The sequence below is a fragment of the Mauremys reevesii genome, linkage group 4 (assembly GCF_016161935.1).
Source record: "Mauremys reevesii isolate NIE-2019 linkage group 4, ASM1616193v1, whole genome shotgun sequence".
NCBI classification, from domain to species: Eukaryota; Metazoa; Chordata; order Testudines; family Geoemydidae; genus Mauremys; species Mauremys reevesii.
In genome coordinates, this window is record NC_052626.1 from 131,096,099 (window position 1) to 131,113,400 (window position 17,302).

A 17,302-nucleotide genomic window follows, 5' to 3' on the forward strand; every position below is an offset into this window, starting at 1 on the left:
AATCCAAGTCTTTGGGAATCAGGGTTCAAATCCCTTTGCTGACAATGTCGCTGGGAAGGCTGATGTGCCGAAGCTAACACTCCCTCTTGCCCCGATACGCAGACTGTCCAGGTCAGGCCCAGGGCACTGCTGGGAAAGCAAGCATGGCCACTGCTCAGACTTGCTCTGGTGATAAGAAGATATGCTTTAGTCAAACAAGTTATTGGGCTTACCCATAAGAGTTACTGGATGAAATTCTCTGGCCTGTGTTACACAGGAGGTCAGACTAGATGATCTAATGGTCCCTTCTGGCCATAAACTCTATGACTCTACTAACAAGAGACTGAGCCTCAAAGGTTGTCAGTCTGAGACCTCTCACCCAGCACCAAAGAGACACAAGACATACCAACTGCAAACAAGAGACAGAGGGAGCCTGTCCCAACTGCAGGAAATGTTTGGCAGAAGGAGATCATCCCCTTCCACCCACCAGGAAAAACTGTAGCCCAGCTGAGAAAGCTGGGTGGCCCATGGGAGCTCACCTTGGACACATCAGGCTTAAAGTGTGTGAGGGGTTATTTCCCCCCTGCAGCACTGACACTGATCTGGTTTTATTACCTGTCTGGGTGACTCAATCTGTCCTTTCAAGAAGGACAAAGCAGCAGCTCTTCCCAGGGTATGCAGGGAGGCTCAAAACAGTCTTGGAGCTGCAGATTCTCAGCACCTCAAACGATCAGGCTCACGGAAGCTTTGCGCCACCCTGTCTAATAAAAACTTCTCGCTACTCCGTCTGCCCCCCTCCCTCCCTGGCTTCCAGCTTTGAACTGTGTGTCAGAATTTCTTAATCATTAGAAGAAGCACAACAAAAGGCTGCTACAGAGAGGAGAGCAGCTCACCAAAGGGACAATGTTCTCAAGATCACAAACATCCTTTTCCTGGAGTTTCCTTGGCATCTAATTGACTTGCTCTGAGTGGTTAAAAAAAATTAAAAATAGGAAATTATCTTTTGTTTCTTTAGACTGCAGAGTTTATCATCGCTCTGGAGAGCCAGCAACACTTCCCAGCTAGCTTTGCATTTTTCCTGTACTGGGAGAAAGTCAGGTCCCAATCCTGTAGGATACTCAGTGTGCAGAACACCCCTCCACTTGGCTGGGATTTCTATGCATGGAGCGCACACACAATCAGGTTCTTCACCACCAAATCTGCTCTCTTGATCTCTCCCCACTGCATCCAGTACTGGTTTTAATAATGCAGCTGCCACTGTACCTTAACCTCCCCTTCTCCTGCCAAGATGACACCAAATTGTGGTTCTACTCTGAAACGTAGCCTCATGGGATCCTGTGTTTAACATGTCTCCGTGATTTCTAGCTCAAGTGCTTACATGTATAAAGATGTTTTTACTGATTTGCAGCCAGGCAAACTCAGCCTGGATCTGAGAGTCAAGCTGGGTCCTTTCCTTCTTGTAGATCTTCATCCACAATAAGGATGCTGCAGGTCAAATTCTACCCTCAGAAATACCTGTGCAACCTCACTGCCTTCGATGAGTTTGCATAAGTTTAAATGACTGGACTTTAGGAAGCAATTCTGTTCAAGAGGCCCAAGGAGGAATGGAATCCGGCTCGCTTTCCCATCACTGTGCTGGCTCTGCAGGAGTAATTGGAGATGAAGTCCATGCAAATTTTTGTCACTAAAGTCAGCAGAGCTGATGAGCAGCAAGGTGCCACTGTAAATTCGCTTTTCAAAGCAGACCCACACTTTACATTAGAAACAGCAGATTTGAGTAGCTCTGACCTCCTTCATCTATGTTCGTTCGGTTGACTCAAAAAGTGGGTGGGAAGAGACTCCAAAGCTGCAGTTGGCCACCCAGCCTACTTAGCAACAGATGCAGAATGACTGAAATGAGCAGAACGTGAAAGTCCATTTGCAAATCGGAAACTTTGGTTAAATGTTTGTGTCTGTCTCCTGTGAAGGATCAGAGCTCAGGCTGCCGTCTATAGCAAAGGCTGGAACAATTTCTGCCCCCCCTCCAGCTCCCCAGACATAGAACAGTCACATCAATTGCACCCAAGAATTAAGCAAAAGCAAAACTTGCCTGATCTGCTTTCCTTGGAAAATGCTCTGCCAAGAGCAGTCATCACTTCTCATAGTCTACTGCTGTCTCTCTTTCCCTATTTCTACCTACCATGAGCTGCTGGCATGATTCATTGTGTTATCAGTCTAAGGGCACACTCCTGCTTGGCAGCTTAAGTGGAGGATGCTTGGCAGCCTGCAGGACTGGATTCTTCGATCTAAGCTCCTCCAAGAGAGGAACCTGCCTTTCTAGGGGTCTCTACACATCACTAGTGCTATATAAAATAACTCTCTCCCAGCAATGGCCATATTTTCAAGGGCTTAGCCCTGAGAACTGGGGCCAGATTTTTAGACGAGCCCAACGTGCTGGGCTCTTCTGAAAATCTGGCCACTTATTTTAATGCCTAAATGGGTACTGAGCCCGTTTGAATTCAGACCACAAATGCCTTGCAGTCAGGAAGTCAGACTTACTAAGGTCAAAGCCCAGGAGTGTACTGTACCAGATGGCAGGTCCTGAGCTGTCTTTGAAGATGGCAGCTGGAGAAAAGCATCAGTGAATGGGACTCTGGGAAGAGGGGAGGAAGAAAAGTTACTGCTGCCACCTACGTTGGAGAATCAGCAGAGATGCCGGTCAGTTCTTTTGCCTGAGACACTTGCATGGATTTTACAAGGCTGGAGCAGCAGAAGCCGGGATGGCCAGGACAAAAGCAAGACTCTTGCTTTATGGCAAAGACATTGACAGCTGGATTGTTTTCTTCCCTCCCACCCCACGAGCTTCAGGCTAACAGCCAAGTGAAACTGCCTTGGGTTGCAATAGCACAAGTCATCTTCATTCTCATCTCCCTTCTCCTGCCCTGAAAAGAGTACATGGGTTATGCACAAACCGTTAACACCTCTGAAACCTCAGGGCAACCAAGATGCCAGGAAGCACCATTGCTATATTGGAAGCCAAAACTATCATCTCTTTATAACCATGATCTCCAATATCTAGGGAGAGGACAAGACAACAGGACAGCTAATACATGAACCAGGTCCTACGAAGCCAAGGGACGGTATGACCTGCTGACAATAGCTGCTCCCTCCAACCACCTTGTGGCTAAGCACCATCCTGCACAGGCAAGAAAAGCCTCTCGCCTAGTGGTTTAATGAAAAAAAGAAAGATGGTTAGATAACGCCCTTTGACGGAAATCCAACTTCCTCCAAGTGGACAAGTCCTTCATTTGCATCATTTCCTTCTGCCGAGAATAACCTCATCAACATTTTGTTTTAATTTATCCTTTTTAGAATGCCGAGCTTGTGCCAGGCATCCTCTCCAAGAGAAGGAAGTGAACCTGCTGGGAAAGTGAGCCAGCATCCCTTAGAAGGGCCCAGGAGAGTGCGCCGGAAGCACAGATTTGTGCTAAGAGGCCAGGATGTATCCATTGTCCAACCTGTGATGAAGAAGCTCTCCTTCCCCTCCCCACCCACTCTCACTGCAGTGTTGTGAAAGAAGAGAAGTCGATAGCATTATTAGCACATAGGAGGAAAGCAGCAGCTTTCTCTGGTTTTGTAAGCAGAGCATTAACTCTGTCACATCCCAACACAAATGCAAACCTCACCAGTTTCCATCCAAGGTTATCCTGGAGAGTTTGTAATCCTTCTCAGGTCGTTGAGCCTATGACCCAGCAAGAGGAGATCAGAGTGGGAAGTCATACTACCGTCTGTTCCCAGCTGGGCTACAGAGTTTACCAAGAGCAGGACTGGTGTGACTTTCAGATCACAGCCTTACAGGTGTCTTCTTTCCCAATGACCTTCAAAGACAAAGTCCTTCTCCAGGCCCCAAACTGCTTTGACCCACCTGCTGCCTCTAACCACAGGGCAGCTCACCTTCTACTCAATCCCCCCCCACCCAAAAAAACCCCAAACAAGTTAACCCCAATTACTAGAGAGACAACTGCCCCTGGAGCTCCATGCTAGTGCATGGGGGGCTCCACTCTTTTGGCCGTGGACACATGCATGAGAAGCCCATCTTTAGCACCATAAGACAGGATTCTTGGCACCAAGGATGAAACCATTCTTGCTCATCTCAGCTGGGCATTGACGCGGAAGCCTATTGGTGAAAATGTAAATGTCAGCACTGTTAACTATTTCACTGCTGAGCAAAGCACAAAAGGAAGTACTCTGATACTATGATGATGGGTGCTAGATGGACAGACAGAAAGGAAAGGTCCAGCCACATGAAGAGACACCCAATTTACTGAGCATGGCATCTCAATTTGGGGTCATGAGTAAGTGGAGCTTGGGTTGTGGGAGGCACCTGGCAGAGTACCACTACTTATTCTCCCCTGACAATACATATATATATGTGTGTGTGTGTGTGTGTGTGTGTGTGTGTGTGTGTGTGTGTGTGTGTGTGAGAGAGAGAGAGAGAGAGAGAGAGAGAGAGTGTGTGTGTGTGTGTGTGTGTGTGTGTAAGAGTGTGTGTGTATTTAGGCACATCTTACCCAAGACTCCTTGCTTACAAACCCTTGGAATGGCTCCAAGTGTGGAGCCCTGAGCATTTCAGTTTAAGAAGAAAGGAAAACATCAAGCTTGATGCCTCTTTCACAGCCCAAGCACACACAGAGCTACCTGCCATTTCTGAAAGTTCAATTAGCCAGGGCCAAAAGTAATGCCTGTTATACACTAAGCCTGAAAATTTTAATTTAAAAAACCCAAACCCACAGCAAAATAAAATCAGTTTGATTTTTGGCACTGCAAGGCAGCTGAACCAACCTGAACATTGTTCAAGACCTGTGCCTGGTGGTGATCAGTCAAGATTTCTCCGTGATCACAGAAATAACTGCAATGGACATGACCTAGCTTCCGTTACTTGGTGGGCTCCGTAGAGAGGCAAAGGATTGCCTGGGCCATGAAGACTGCACCCCCACCTCAGCTCTAGAGATCAAGTCAGAAATGGAGACAAAGCAACACGTGGAGAAAGCTTGCCTTGCTGCAGTCCATGCACCTGTTCAGTGGACAGCAACCTTCGGTCTCCAGGACTGGCAATCAGGCACCTTTCCCCAGCATTAAATCCAGACAGGCCATTGAATTGGAGCATTTTGACCTACCCGTCTCATTCTCACCTGTGGGCATGGGGAAAAACACCCTTCCCATCTCATCTTTTAAATGCACCCACCCTCCCAGAAGATACCTGGTGCCCCCGCTCCTGCTCAGGTGCTTGGCCTGCTGCCCCTGCAGCCGCCCCGACTTTGCAGGCCCAGGTGTGAATGGAGACTGAATCTGTCTCTCTGCCAGATGGCAATCCCCATCATTACCACAGGACCACACACATACCAGCCTTTAATTTGGAGCCTGAGCCAGAAATGAACTCCATGCACATAATTCCCACTATAATCCATGGGATTTACACACATGGAATATATTCAAGAATCAGGAAGTGCTGCAAGGGGTGAAGTTTTATTTACAGAAGAGTGAAACCCCTGGATATAGAGTTTTCGTGCCCAATAGGACCCTCTTGTACAGCAGCACAGGCAAGGAGCTGCATTCTGACCACGGGGCTAACTTCACAGCCACAATGAGCACCTGCGACTCCTGTGGACAGCAGTACCTGCCTATCACATGCGGCACAATCCACCTACTCTGGTTGTGAGCATCCTCCACCCGTGTTACCGAAGCAATAGCAATCCTCCATATATCTCAGGGGAAGTCGCAGGGAGGTGAAGGGAACTTCCCCCATCCTCATTTGCATGATCATAAAAAACAGTTCTCCAATAACCAGAAATGTCTATCAGCTCCCACCTGAAAGTTTAGTGGGTCCACTCCCCACCCCGGGGACAAATCATTATTACATCATCTCACCACCCCCACTCCTCAAAAATAACCTAACCAGCAGATGACTAACCCTAGGAAATTCTGTTAGACAAACCGTCCTAAAGGATGTTTGTTACACTGAAGTCAGGTGGTGGTTCCCTCTTGAAGGGCACATGTTCTAACACGGTTGAAGCCCTTTCACGTTCCTCTCCCATTGACTGAGCTCCACCAAGAAGATTCCATCCATGGGACACCTGGGCAGCAATGGAGTTAAGTAAATAAGTCCTAGTGTCACTTGAGACCTTGTAAAACTGGCTTTACTTCGTTCCCACTGCACTATTCCTGTCCTCCCACACACAATCCTAAACGGCAGCAAGTCCATGACACTTCCCAACATCATTCCCAGCCCCTCTCTACAGCACCTACCACCTTGGTCTCTGAGCACCAAGGACCGTGGTCTCCCGGTGGGCAGGCATCTAGGTCACAAAAGCCCCTCATCACAACTGGCCCCCTTGTGAGCAGTCTCAGAAGAAAGACCAAGGGTGAGAGGACATGGAAACTCAGCTCTCCTCTCATCCCCAGAGATGAAGTCCCTCGTGGTTTGGACAGATATGCACATAGACAGCACCTTCCCCATCCACTGCCTTTTGCAGTACAGGTGAGTCTCATCTTACGTGCATTTAACATGCATGAATTCAGCTTTGCGCGGTCGGCAAAAACAAAAAAAAAGAAAAAAAAAGGAGAAAAATAATTTAAATACTGTACCTGTAGTGCGGGCGATTCCGCCCGCCATTACACTCAATGTAATGTTGACTATACGCGATTTTCGCTTTACGCACTGACAGCGGAACGTAACCCCAGCGTAAGATGAGACTCACCTGTACCTGTTCTGTGAATAAGGGGCCTCTGGTCTCTCCTGGGCTGTTGATCCAGAGCTATTTACCATATTAAAGTCCCAACATGGGACACACTCAATTTCAGCGATGGAGATGTGTGTTTAACACATGTAATGTTTTCTATAACCTCAGTGTCACGATTCTGCCTACCAGAGCAATCAATGGGGAATAACACCAGGGCTGCATGGGACCAAGGCAGAGGTGGTGGCTCTAAGTGAGCGGTGCAGTTCTACTTCTCTGAAAGGTTGTGTGTCCACTTGGGCAAGGAAGCAGAGAGGCTATTTGCAGAACATGGGGGAAGGTGCTTGGGCAAACAGGAGAAGGAAGACAGAAGAAGCCACAGGGCAGGTATGTCGCCAAGCAGTAGCAGCATGTAGAGGATAAGAGAGCTGGGGAATAGGGAGAAAGGCTCTATTAGGCAGAGTGGGGAGGTTACCAAGAGTTGTTGTGGTGTGATGGAATTGTCTGTGTAAATGCAGAGTTTCTCCACAGTCAGGGGCATGGTCTCTCGCAGCTTGGAAGCCAGGAGCATGCAGACAGCCCCCAGAAGCTGCAAGTGATTTTTTCGAGTAGGGACTGAAGACAGGTAGCGATCCACGTAGTTCATGGCCAAGGGGAAGACCTCCTCTTCGCACTTCTGCTCCTCACACACCTGATGAAACCCAACAGAAGAAAGGAAGTGTTTTAAATGCAGGACTCCTCTGCTCCTGTCCACATCAGGACTTCAAAACTACTAGTTATTGTAGTGTTTGGCACTTCTGTGAAGCCTTTTGTCTGGTGCTCTCAAAGCACTTTTGGCCTTAAGAGCCAAATTCTCTGCTGGTGTAACTCCAACACGTCATCAGCAGAAAATCTGGCCCAATGTCTTACATCTCACCTCACCTTCCCCTGGGAGGTAGGGTAAATAGTAAAATAGGTATAATGGAGGCAGAGAGAGGTTAAAGACCAAAATCTTCTAAATTGTCCACTGATTTTGAGTGCCTCTGTTTCTGATTCCCCAACTTCAAGCATCTAGGTCTTAATGACCAGATGTGCTGATCACGTTCTGCTCTCCTTGAATGGGGGTGCTCAGCACCTCTGAAAAAATCAGTCCCAGTGTGGCTACAGCTGGCCACCCAAAAACTGAGGCACCAAGAATCAGTGGCCACTTTTGAAATCTCTGGGCTAAGTGACTTGCCCAACATCACAAAAAGAGTCACTGGCAGGGCCAGGGATAGAAACTGAGTTCAAACTCCTGGCTCTCCTTCTCTAGCTACACCACACTTATGATAGGCATAAACAGAATCCGGGAATCCTAAATTTAAGTCCCTTGTTCTATTCCCTCAACTATGCTATTAATACACCAGCCATATTTATTTCCTTGTTTTAACAGAACTACAAAAATATTGAGGTTTCCCCCCGTGCTATAGCAAAGATCATCCTTCTCTTTCAGACTGTAACTTTGCCTCCCTGTGTACTCTCTACCCACATAAAACCGCATGCCAGAGACTTTCTCCTTTAAAAAAAAAATAGACTCACTTCTCATTTCACAGATTTAATTTTGGCTGCATTCCCCCTCACCCTCATTTAAAATAAAAAATGAAAGATTAGCGTTTAGAACTAAATTCTGCTGCCACTGAAGTCAATGGAAGTTGTGCCTCTGACTTCAGTATGACCTACATTTGGTCTTAATAGCTCAAATCCTATTAAACAGCACCCCTAGGAAATCCCAGTGATACAGCCTCTAAGTTTACTTTGGGCTCCTTCAACTCCTACTGAGTTCAGTGTCTTGCAGAATCAGGCCCCAAAGCAGCTTTTAGCCAAGTAACTAACTCAGAAAGCGCATTTAAGATAGAGGATAATTTTAAAAGTTGGCATTGGCATGTGCTTAAAAATGGAAACGGGCAGTTTGTCGCAACAGCCAGTGGGGTGGAGAGATCGACAGACTGAATTTCAATCCGGATTCTGTTTCTTCATCGTGTAATTTTGTTTTCCTCTGAATCTAGACTATTCACTGCTTGATCATTTATGAAAATGAGACGGAGACATCTCCGATATTTTCCTCATTAAGTTGTTTAATGCTGAGGATCGCGTTGCTTTTAATTTAGCGGAGTGGAAGGTTGTGATGTTTTTCTACCCAGGCTCTCTCTTACAGCTGCATTGGAACTCCAGCTCTCTAAACTGCCAGCCATAGGGCAGAGAACTTTAAGCTGACTGTTTTGGGGCCTGGGGTAAGGCGGGTGGGACCCCCTAGAGGCAAAAGCACACACTGCCAGGGCGTGGAAGAGAGCATGCTGTCTGGGTGCGGGTGGCCCACTCGGTGCAGAAGGAAATGCTGCAATTCCCCATATGCAGAGGTGGAAATCATGCTCCCAAGCACCCCAGGTCTATCAACACTACAAAAACCCAGGGGGAGGGAGGCCTCTTTTAAATGCCCTCTTACCCCACTATTCCCCCTGCCTAACCATCCCCGCAAAAGACTGACCACCAGAGCCCTCCCACTGCATACTGAACCCCCACAAACCAGAGGCTTCTCCCCACCCCATCAGACTGTCTCCTTTGGAACTCACCCTGTAGCAAGTGACACCCCAGACCCCCTCCCAAGCTTCCCCCCTACCAACTGATACAGATTCCTCAAACTGAATGCCTTCCCCCACCCCAAAAAAATCTCCCTCCCAACTGCCCCACCACTAGGTGACCCCACTACATCCTCTCCTCCATTCACACTCCAGTACGATTGGGGTGGGTCCCTCTCTCCCACACCCAGCAGGCACAGCCTCTCTCTCTGCCTGTGTCTGCGGTGGGGACAAAGGGGTAAGGAAAGGCGTTGTTGCTGGACTCCAGGATGGATTTGGGGAGAGTGGGGGTAGGACCCGGGTTAGGGGCGGGGGGTCCCGTACCTCCAGCATCCAAAAAGCCAGCATCTTCCGCATGAAAGGCTTGATCTCCTTCTGCACGCAATGGAAGTAGGAGACCCGGGGGCTATAGCGCTCCTCCTGGCACAGCAGGTTCTGCAGCACCCGCCGGTCCCCCAGCAGCTGGGGGTCCCGCTCCGCCCTGGGCACACGGGGGCCCCCTTCCGCGCACAGCAGCTCCATGTGCCTGGATCCTGGGGAATGGTGGGAGAACGGGGGCAGCCGGGCCAAGGATCTCAGGGCCGGAGCTGGGGGAAGGGGGAGCCGGCGGCAGGGACGGGGCACTCCCAGCCGGGGAGCGGGCCGAGCAGGCAACACCGACCCCAGCGAGCTGCCTCCCGGCCGCTCTGCCCCGCGCTCCCGGCCGCACTGACAGCGCCGGCTCCACTGTTACACTTTTTAGAACGTCGGGAAGTGAAGGGGCGGGGCCCCGGGCGGGCCCCTCCTCGCCGCAGGGAGGGGGACAGGAAAGGAGCCCCCTGGGTCCCATGGTGGGCTAGGCGGCTGCCCTGCTGCGGGAAGGGGCTGTTTCCCCGCCCATGCGCTCTAGACTGAAAACAAAAAAAGAGATTCTCCCCCCTCCCCAAATACACACAATTTTCTTTTTTTTGCCACCACTGCAGCGGAAAGCCATGCCTACCCCTGCCCCCCAAATCCCCTCCGCTCTCTGATTTCATGGTCTCTTGCTACTGCTGCTACTCCACCGCCAGTGGGAAGGGACACTGACTTTTCACTCCACCCAGTGGACCCAAGCTCACCCATTGCAGCCTTGCAAAGACCTAGGATGACCAGTTAGCAAGTGTGAAAAATCGGGTTCGGTAGAGGGTAATAGGCACCTATCTCATAGACTCATAGAATATCAGGGTTGGAAGGGACCTCAAGAGGTCATCTAGTCCCACCCCCTGCTCACAGCAGGACCAATCCCCAACTAAATCATCCCAGCCAGGGCTTTGTCAAGCCTGACCTTAAAAACCTCTAAGGAAGGAGATTCCACCACCTCCCTAGGTAACCCATTCCAGTGCTTCACCACCCTCCTAGTGAAATAGTGTTTCCTAATATCCAACCTAGACCTCCCCCACTGCAACTTGAGACCATTGCTCCTTGTTCTGTCATCTGCCACCACTGAGAACAGTCCATCCATCCTCTTTGGAACCCCCTTTGAGGTAGTTGGAAGCAGCTATCAAATCCCCCCTCATTCGTTTCTTCTGCAGACTAATATATTATAAGACAAAGCCCCAGATATTGGGACTGTCCCTATAAAATCAGGACATCTGGTCACTCTATGAAGAACCTGCATCAAGACATCAATTGCTTCGAAACATCATCATGCTGCAGTGATGCTAGGTGACAAAACATCACACAGAATCCATCAGTGTCACGCTACCTCAGATAACGTGCTGGGTGCTGTACATAAGGCACAACTGAATATTGCCCTGAGTCAAAGAGTTTACAGTCCAAATAACAGAAAGTAAGAAGAAAGATTGTACTGCGGAAGCCCAGATGAGGTAATCACTTGCAGGGGGGTTGTTTGTTGTTATTATTTATTATTAGCATTAGTAATATTTTATGACAGTATCTGTCTATAATCAGCGCAACCACCAATGTTATCCAGTTGTGTCGAAACCACATCAAGTTTCAAGATCCGTGAGCACATTATGAGTATTCCTCATGGGGCATGGGTTCACCTGGTTCAAAACAGGACAATCTGGAACTCGCAGAATGGTTCCCAGCTCTGTTAATCGATTATTTCAGTCTCTTCAATATTTAATTTTGCGGCTATTTTTATCTAGGACTCCTGGAAGCTATGAGAATAATCAGATGTGAGTCTGTTGAAAGGATGTCTGTACTGGGCTTTTTTCCTCCAAAACCCATCCCAGTATTGCTAATGCTAGTGCAGCTCCCCTGGAGATAGCAACATTGGGAGCTTGTGTAGACAAGGCTTCCACAGCTACTGGTGTTTTTAACAGCATGTAATAATGGTTTTGAAATAACACACTCTGAACTTTTGAAAACTATCCTGAGCTCTTGCCTTTTTAGACTAGAGACTCTTTAGGGCATGAGCTATCTCTCATTGTGATTGTAAAAGTGGCTAGCACAATGGGGTCCTCCCCGATCTCTGTTGGGACCTCTAGACGCTACTATAATACAAATAATTAAAATAATAATAATTAATACCTGGCTTATCTACATTAGAGTTCCTGGTGTTGCTAACGCTGTTGGAGCTGCACCAGTGTTAGCAATGATGGGGGAGATTATTTTTTTAAAACATTTTTATTACGTGTGTCTGCATACTCAAAGCACTGCATATGCTCAGCACATGGTTTCTACACATGGTTTTCAAAAGTTCATAAACTTCTTCTTTTAAAACCATTTTTTCAAATTTAGCACAGATTAGCCTGCTTTCCAGATTACTGATATGTCAAGTGTGAAGATTTAACTCTGGTTTTGAGTTTTCCAAGCTCAAAAGAAAGTCAAAATGCATCATTTAAAATGAAAAAACATTTTCCCTTCGCAGGTATAGAATGAGAAAAAGAGCTGAATGCGATTTCTTCAAGCTTTCAAATTAAAAAATTAAAATCTTCATCAGATTGAGAGTGAGCATGAGAAATTTCAGCCCAAAAGGTCAAATTTTGAGAAAATTCTGAATATGAAAGGGAAAAGATTAGAATGAAATGGCCAGCTCACATGAACTTTGTAACTACCACAATGCTGTAATATGGCAACTGTAGGAACAGTTGGAAGCTGGGTGATTAATCATATAATCATAGAGGTTAGTGGTGGAAAATACTTTCTAGATCATCTACTCCATTCATTTGTTCCTTACTCTATTTTCTAGTGCTTTATCCAGTCTGGGATTAAATGTCTCAAAAGAAGGCGCTTTGCAACGGGCCACGTGTAGCAATTTATGCTGCATTGTTACTGTGCTAAAACCACATCAGGTGTGCTGAGGGTGCTGAGGACCCCTGGATTCAAACGTGGGTGGGCAAAGTTCAGTTTATCTGCAGCAATCTCTAAGAGGAGGCTTGGAATAAGAGATGTGTAGTCACCATGTTCAGGAGAAACTGAATACACAGATATCATGGACATGTTGGATGAAGTATCATGTACCTAAGATGGAGATTGTGATCAGTAGTACAAATACTAGATTAGTATAAGGCATTCCAGGAGCATTCTCCTGGAAATAGGTTTGTAATGTATAAAATTTCATCTTAAAAGAACGTAGGATCAAAGAAGTTAGAGATTGAAGGACCAACCAGATCTTTGAGTTTATTCTCTCTCTCTCTTCCCAAGTTGTATTCACAACCACTTTGAGGCATCTAATACTTTTGCTTGACCTTCTAAAAATCTATGTTCAATCATTATAAAGAACAGTAACCAAGAAAGAACACATTTTATAAACTTGTTTATTTTTGAGCATAAGCAAAACAAGACAAAGGTCTTTATCTGCCGTGTTCAGGAACATTGACCCTAAAGAGAAAACATTCTTTTTTGATCAGAGGCTTCAGAGTTCAAAGTGCTGCTCATTTTATATCTCCATAAACATGAAGGTCATGTACATACCGGATTTGATATAAATCACACCCTAGCACTTAAAACTTCCATTTACTTCAAGGAATATGGGACCAGGCATTAATTCTATCTATCTATCTATGCCATTTCTAATGATCTCATCATAACTATCATAGTATCTTGGTACTGATTGCATGGTGTGCTACACAACGCTCACACAAAATCTTACAGCAACATAGCACAGAAGAGGAGTAAAGTGGCGGAAGTATGTGGAATTATATTGATTCTATCCCAGTCCTAAAATGAAAAAGGGGAATGTCAGTAGGTGCTATTAGACAGACAAGGCGGGTGAGGTAATATATTTTATTGGACCAACTTCTGCTGGTGAGAGAGACAAACTTTCAAGCCACACACAGAGCTGTATCCTGGGATGGACACGGCTACAACTAGATTGCATACAGTAGGTGATAAGACATGCCAAAAATCCACCTCCCATTACAACTTTCTTCCACCTTCCTTCACTTCCTGCTGTGTGGGCATGAAATATTTGAAGAATCCCTGAGAGCATTTCTGTAGACCAGTCAGATGGATTTAAACCAAGGTGACCTCCACCCCATCCCTTTATTGTTGGCGGCATCTTTTGTTTTGTACACAGAGTGAGGAGGGCCTCAAATCCCACATCTTCACTAAAAATAGACAGCAGCTATTTTCTTTAGCCAAGCAAAGGGAAACCACAGCGCTGGGTTCTTGGTCCCTACATTTTCTGGACTATGTCCTTTGAAATTGAAAGTTTCAGGTCATATACCAGACATCATAATGGTCTCACTCACGTTTGCTTAGTGTCCCATGGGTGGGTCTAACTCAGCCTGATTGTTAGAAATATGTTGAAGCTGGTGTCAATGCATTGGGGGGGGGCGGGGGGGGGGGGGAGAAGCAGCAGGGAAATGAAGGCTGTTGCATAAGAGAGAAAGTGTTCCTTCCAGATGATGACTTGGCAAAATTGATGCATCTGCCAGCCACATTATCAGGCTAGAAAGGCAAATTACAGACTTCAAGAGTTTGTGTGGAGGGAAGGGAGTACATTCCCGGAAAACCAAATTTTGGTCACTGTTGATCATGGATAGACAACTTCCTGGCTTCAGTGGTAGAGAAGTCAGAAATGTAAAAAAAGGAAATTCCTTCAGAGAAAAAAAAATTGAGGGTTTCTAGACCTCCAGGATCTCAAACCAGCAATGTTTTCCTTTGCTGAATCACAAGGGGGATCATTTTTTTGGTATGTAGATGATGTACGAACAGTCACCAGCACTAGGAGCTTTTAAAGGGGCACTTAAGCAATAGGTCCAGAATCTCTGTGGATGGGCAGCTGCTACCAAATTCACGTTCCGACCACCATTAGGAAGAAGGCTGGAGAAATATGTCAGGCTGTTCATTAAATAAACAGATCCAGTTTGGGACAGATTGTCAGCTGGTGTAAATCAACATAGTGCCATTGACTTTGATGGAGCTACACTGATTTGCACCACCATGATGTTCGTTCATAGACATGATGGGGTACATCTTCCATACTTCTGTCTTTGCCTTTTGCAGACACTATTCATTCAACTTTGAACTGTCCAGGGCTTGACTTTCTTCTCTGTTAGACCTGACTAAAGCATTATCAATGATGTCATAGTGAAACTGATTAACGTACATGAAGGTCCCGAAAACCAAACCCACATGAATGAGCAAATAACTATAAAATTTACTGTAGGAAATACCCAAAATGAGACTTAAAACCAGACACCATTTCATGTGAGAGTTTAATAATAATACTGCATACTTTTCATCTTAGGATCTCAGGGCACTTTACAAATCTTAATTAGCTAAACTTCATGACCCACTTCACCCCTTGAGGCAGGCGCTTATGAAGCCCATTATACAGAGGGGAAAATTAAGGTACAGAGAAGTTAAGTCACTTGCCCAAGGTTACACAGCAATTCATTGGTACAGTGGGAAATACGAACCAGAAGTCCTGGCTCCTGGTCCCATGCTTTAAACACGACCCTTAAAGGCTCCTTGATGTCCTTTCTCATAATTTAATCATCCTGTTCTCAGGAAAAACTCCCACATACTTCAAGAAGAGTTTGACCTGGTATTGCAGGATTTGACCCATGGGATGTATGTCCTAATGCTATTTCCTAATAATGGCAACCATTATGCTCCATTTCCTCAGACCTTGTCAAACTTTTGAGTGCAAGTAACCATTTCATGGTGATATCACCAGGCTGAGCAGTAGAACACTGAATGTCAGCAATCCTTAACTGCATCACGTTGTAGAACAAGCCCTCTGAAGAAGAAAGCTCTCTTTTTGAGCTGGTTGACACAGAGCTGATTTAACTATTTCTGTCAGGGATGTGATTTTTACACCCATTATAATTATATTGGTACAGATTCCAGTGTGGATGTAGTTATATCAGTGTACAAGTGCTAATACCATAATAGCCTGGGAATAATCCAGAGGTTGGCAACCTTTCAGAAGTGGTGTGCCGAGGCTTCAGTTACTCACTCTAATTTAAGGTTTCGCATGCCAGTAATACATTTTAAAGTTTTTAGAAGGTCTCTTTCTCTAAGTCTATAATATAACTAAACTATGTTGCATGTAAAGTAAATAAGGTTTTTAAAATGTTTAAGAAGCTTCATTTAAAATTAAATTAAAATGCAGAGCCCCCTGGACCAGTGGCCAGGACCTGGGCAGTGTGAGTACCACTGAAAATCATCTTGCGTGCCGCCTTTGGCACATGTGCCATAGGTTGTCTAGCCCTGGAATAATCTATACCACTATAACACCTTTATACTGGTTTAGCTGTGTCCACACAAGCAATATCAGTTCCTAAACCAATATAGTTAAAGCAGTACAAAAGCTGTCTGTACACAAACACATAGCTTGGGATGCTTGCAGAACAGACCTAAACAGCGATAGGAAGTAGCCACTCTTATGAAGAGGGAAGTCATATGTCTTGTATTTTTACCCTGTAATGGGGCTTTGCAACTGACTGGCTGTATGACCTTGTGCAAATCACTTGCGTCAAAACTTCCAAAAATGGTTACTGATTTTGGGTGTCTCAATTGTGGGGCATGTTGGGCCTGATTTTCAGAAACGTTGAGCACTTGTATCTCCAAATGAAGTCAGTGACTTCAACAGAAATTGTGCTGGTGGACGTCAGCTGAGGATCTGGTCCAATGAACCTGGAAGCAGCACTTCACCTGACTTCTTACAAAAAGCATCAGTACCTATTGTCTTTAGCTTTCATCTGTCATTTTTAGCAGCTGTTTCTGTGCATTTGTTTCCCTTTTCCTAACATGATCTAAAATTAAATTGCATTTTCATTGACTCAAAAATGTACCAAACTCAGGCATCACCTGGTGAATGGTTGGTTTTGTCTCTGAACCAGGCCTTTTAGAAACTAACCAAATTCAAGTGGGAAAGAAAGAAAGATAGTAGAGTGAAACTAACCAATTTCAGAAATCAAACTGAGGCTTGGAAAGCCCCCAAATTGAGATTATATTTAGTTAATTTTAGGGGATTATCTGTGGTTGCAGTTCATGCAAATTAAAAAAAGAGCTTGTAAATTTTACATATAAAATATATTTTTTAACACACCCTTCCCTTGTCACTCCTTCTTCTCTCCTTCCCCCACCCCGAGTAGATTACATTACCCAAGCTTTGCACACAATGTTTTGTGTCCGAGATGTTTTAAATCTTTTTTTTTTTGTAATGACTTTTGGCTACGTTATTTTTGTTTGCATGGAAAAGCCAACAAAATGCCTCGCCAATCACGCCACTAATAAAATGGCGTGGCCCAGTCAATAGGGCAAAAAAACCCTGGTAGTCAGGACGCCTGGGTTCTATTCCTGGCTCCGCTGTGTGATCATGGACAAATCACTTCCCTAATTTGTGGCTTGATTTCCCCATCTGTAAAATGGGGATAAAGACACTTACCTGCCTTTGTAAAGTGCTTTGACATCCTCTGATGAAAAGAGCTACTGTAAGTGACAGAAATTAATGGAGTCTGAATTTTTATTGAAATATTTATTCATAAGTCCCTACCCCAAACAGTTTATAGTCTAAGGCAATACTACCCCGCCTCATTACAAGGCTGTGTGTTGTTCTGTTCTACAAGAGCC

At 45.7% G+C, this 17,302-nt stretch overlaps 1 protein-coding gene across 5 annotated transcripts in view; it reads right to left on the minus strand.

Annotated features, from left to right (window-relative positions):
* The window catches only part of CCND3 (cyclin D3), a 77,014-nt gene that overhangs the window by 22,906 nt on the left and 36,806 nt on the right, over window positions 1-17,302 (minus strand). The window contains exons 1-2 of one of the 5 annotated variants that reach the window (XM_039538452.1): window positions 9,614-9,811; window positions 7,171-7,386 (exon numbers count right to left, since the gene is read on the minus strand). The exons of 1 other annotated variant lie outside the window; for it this stretch is intronic. In XM_039538452.1, the coding sequence (XP_039394386.1) occupies window positions 7,171-7,386; window positions 9,614-9,811 (414 nt within the window). Of the gene's footprint in view, window positions 1-6,264; window positions 6,352-7,170; window positions 7,387-9,613; window positions 10,015-17,302 lie in introns of those variants that run through there. 3 more of the 5 variants (XM_039538453.1, XM_039538454.1, XM_039538455.1) reach the window with 3 other exon arrangements.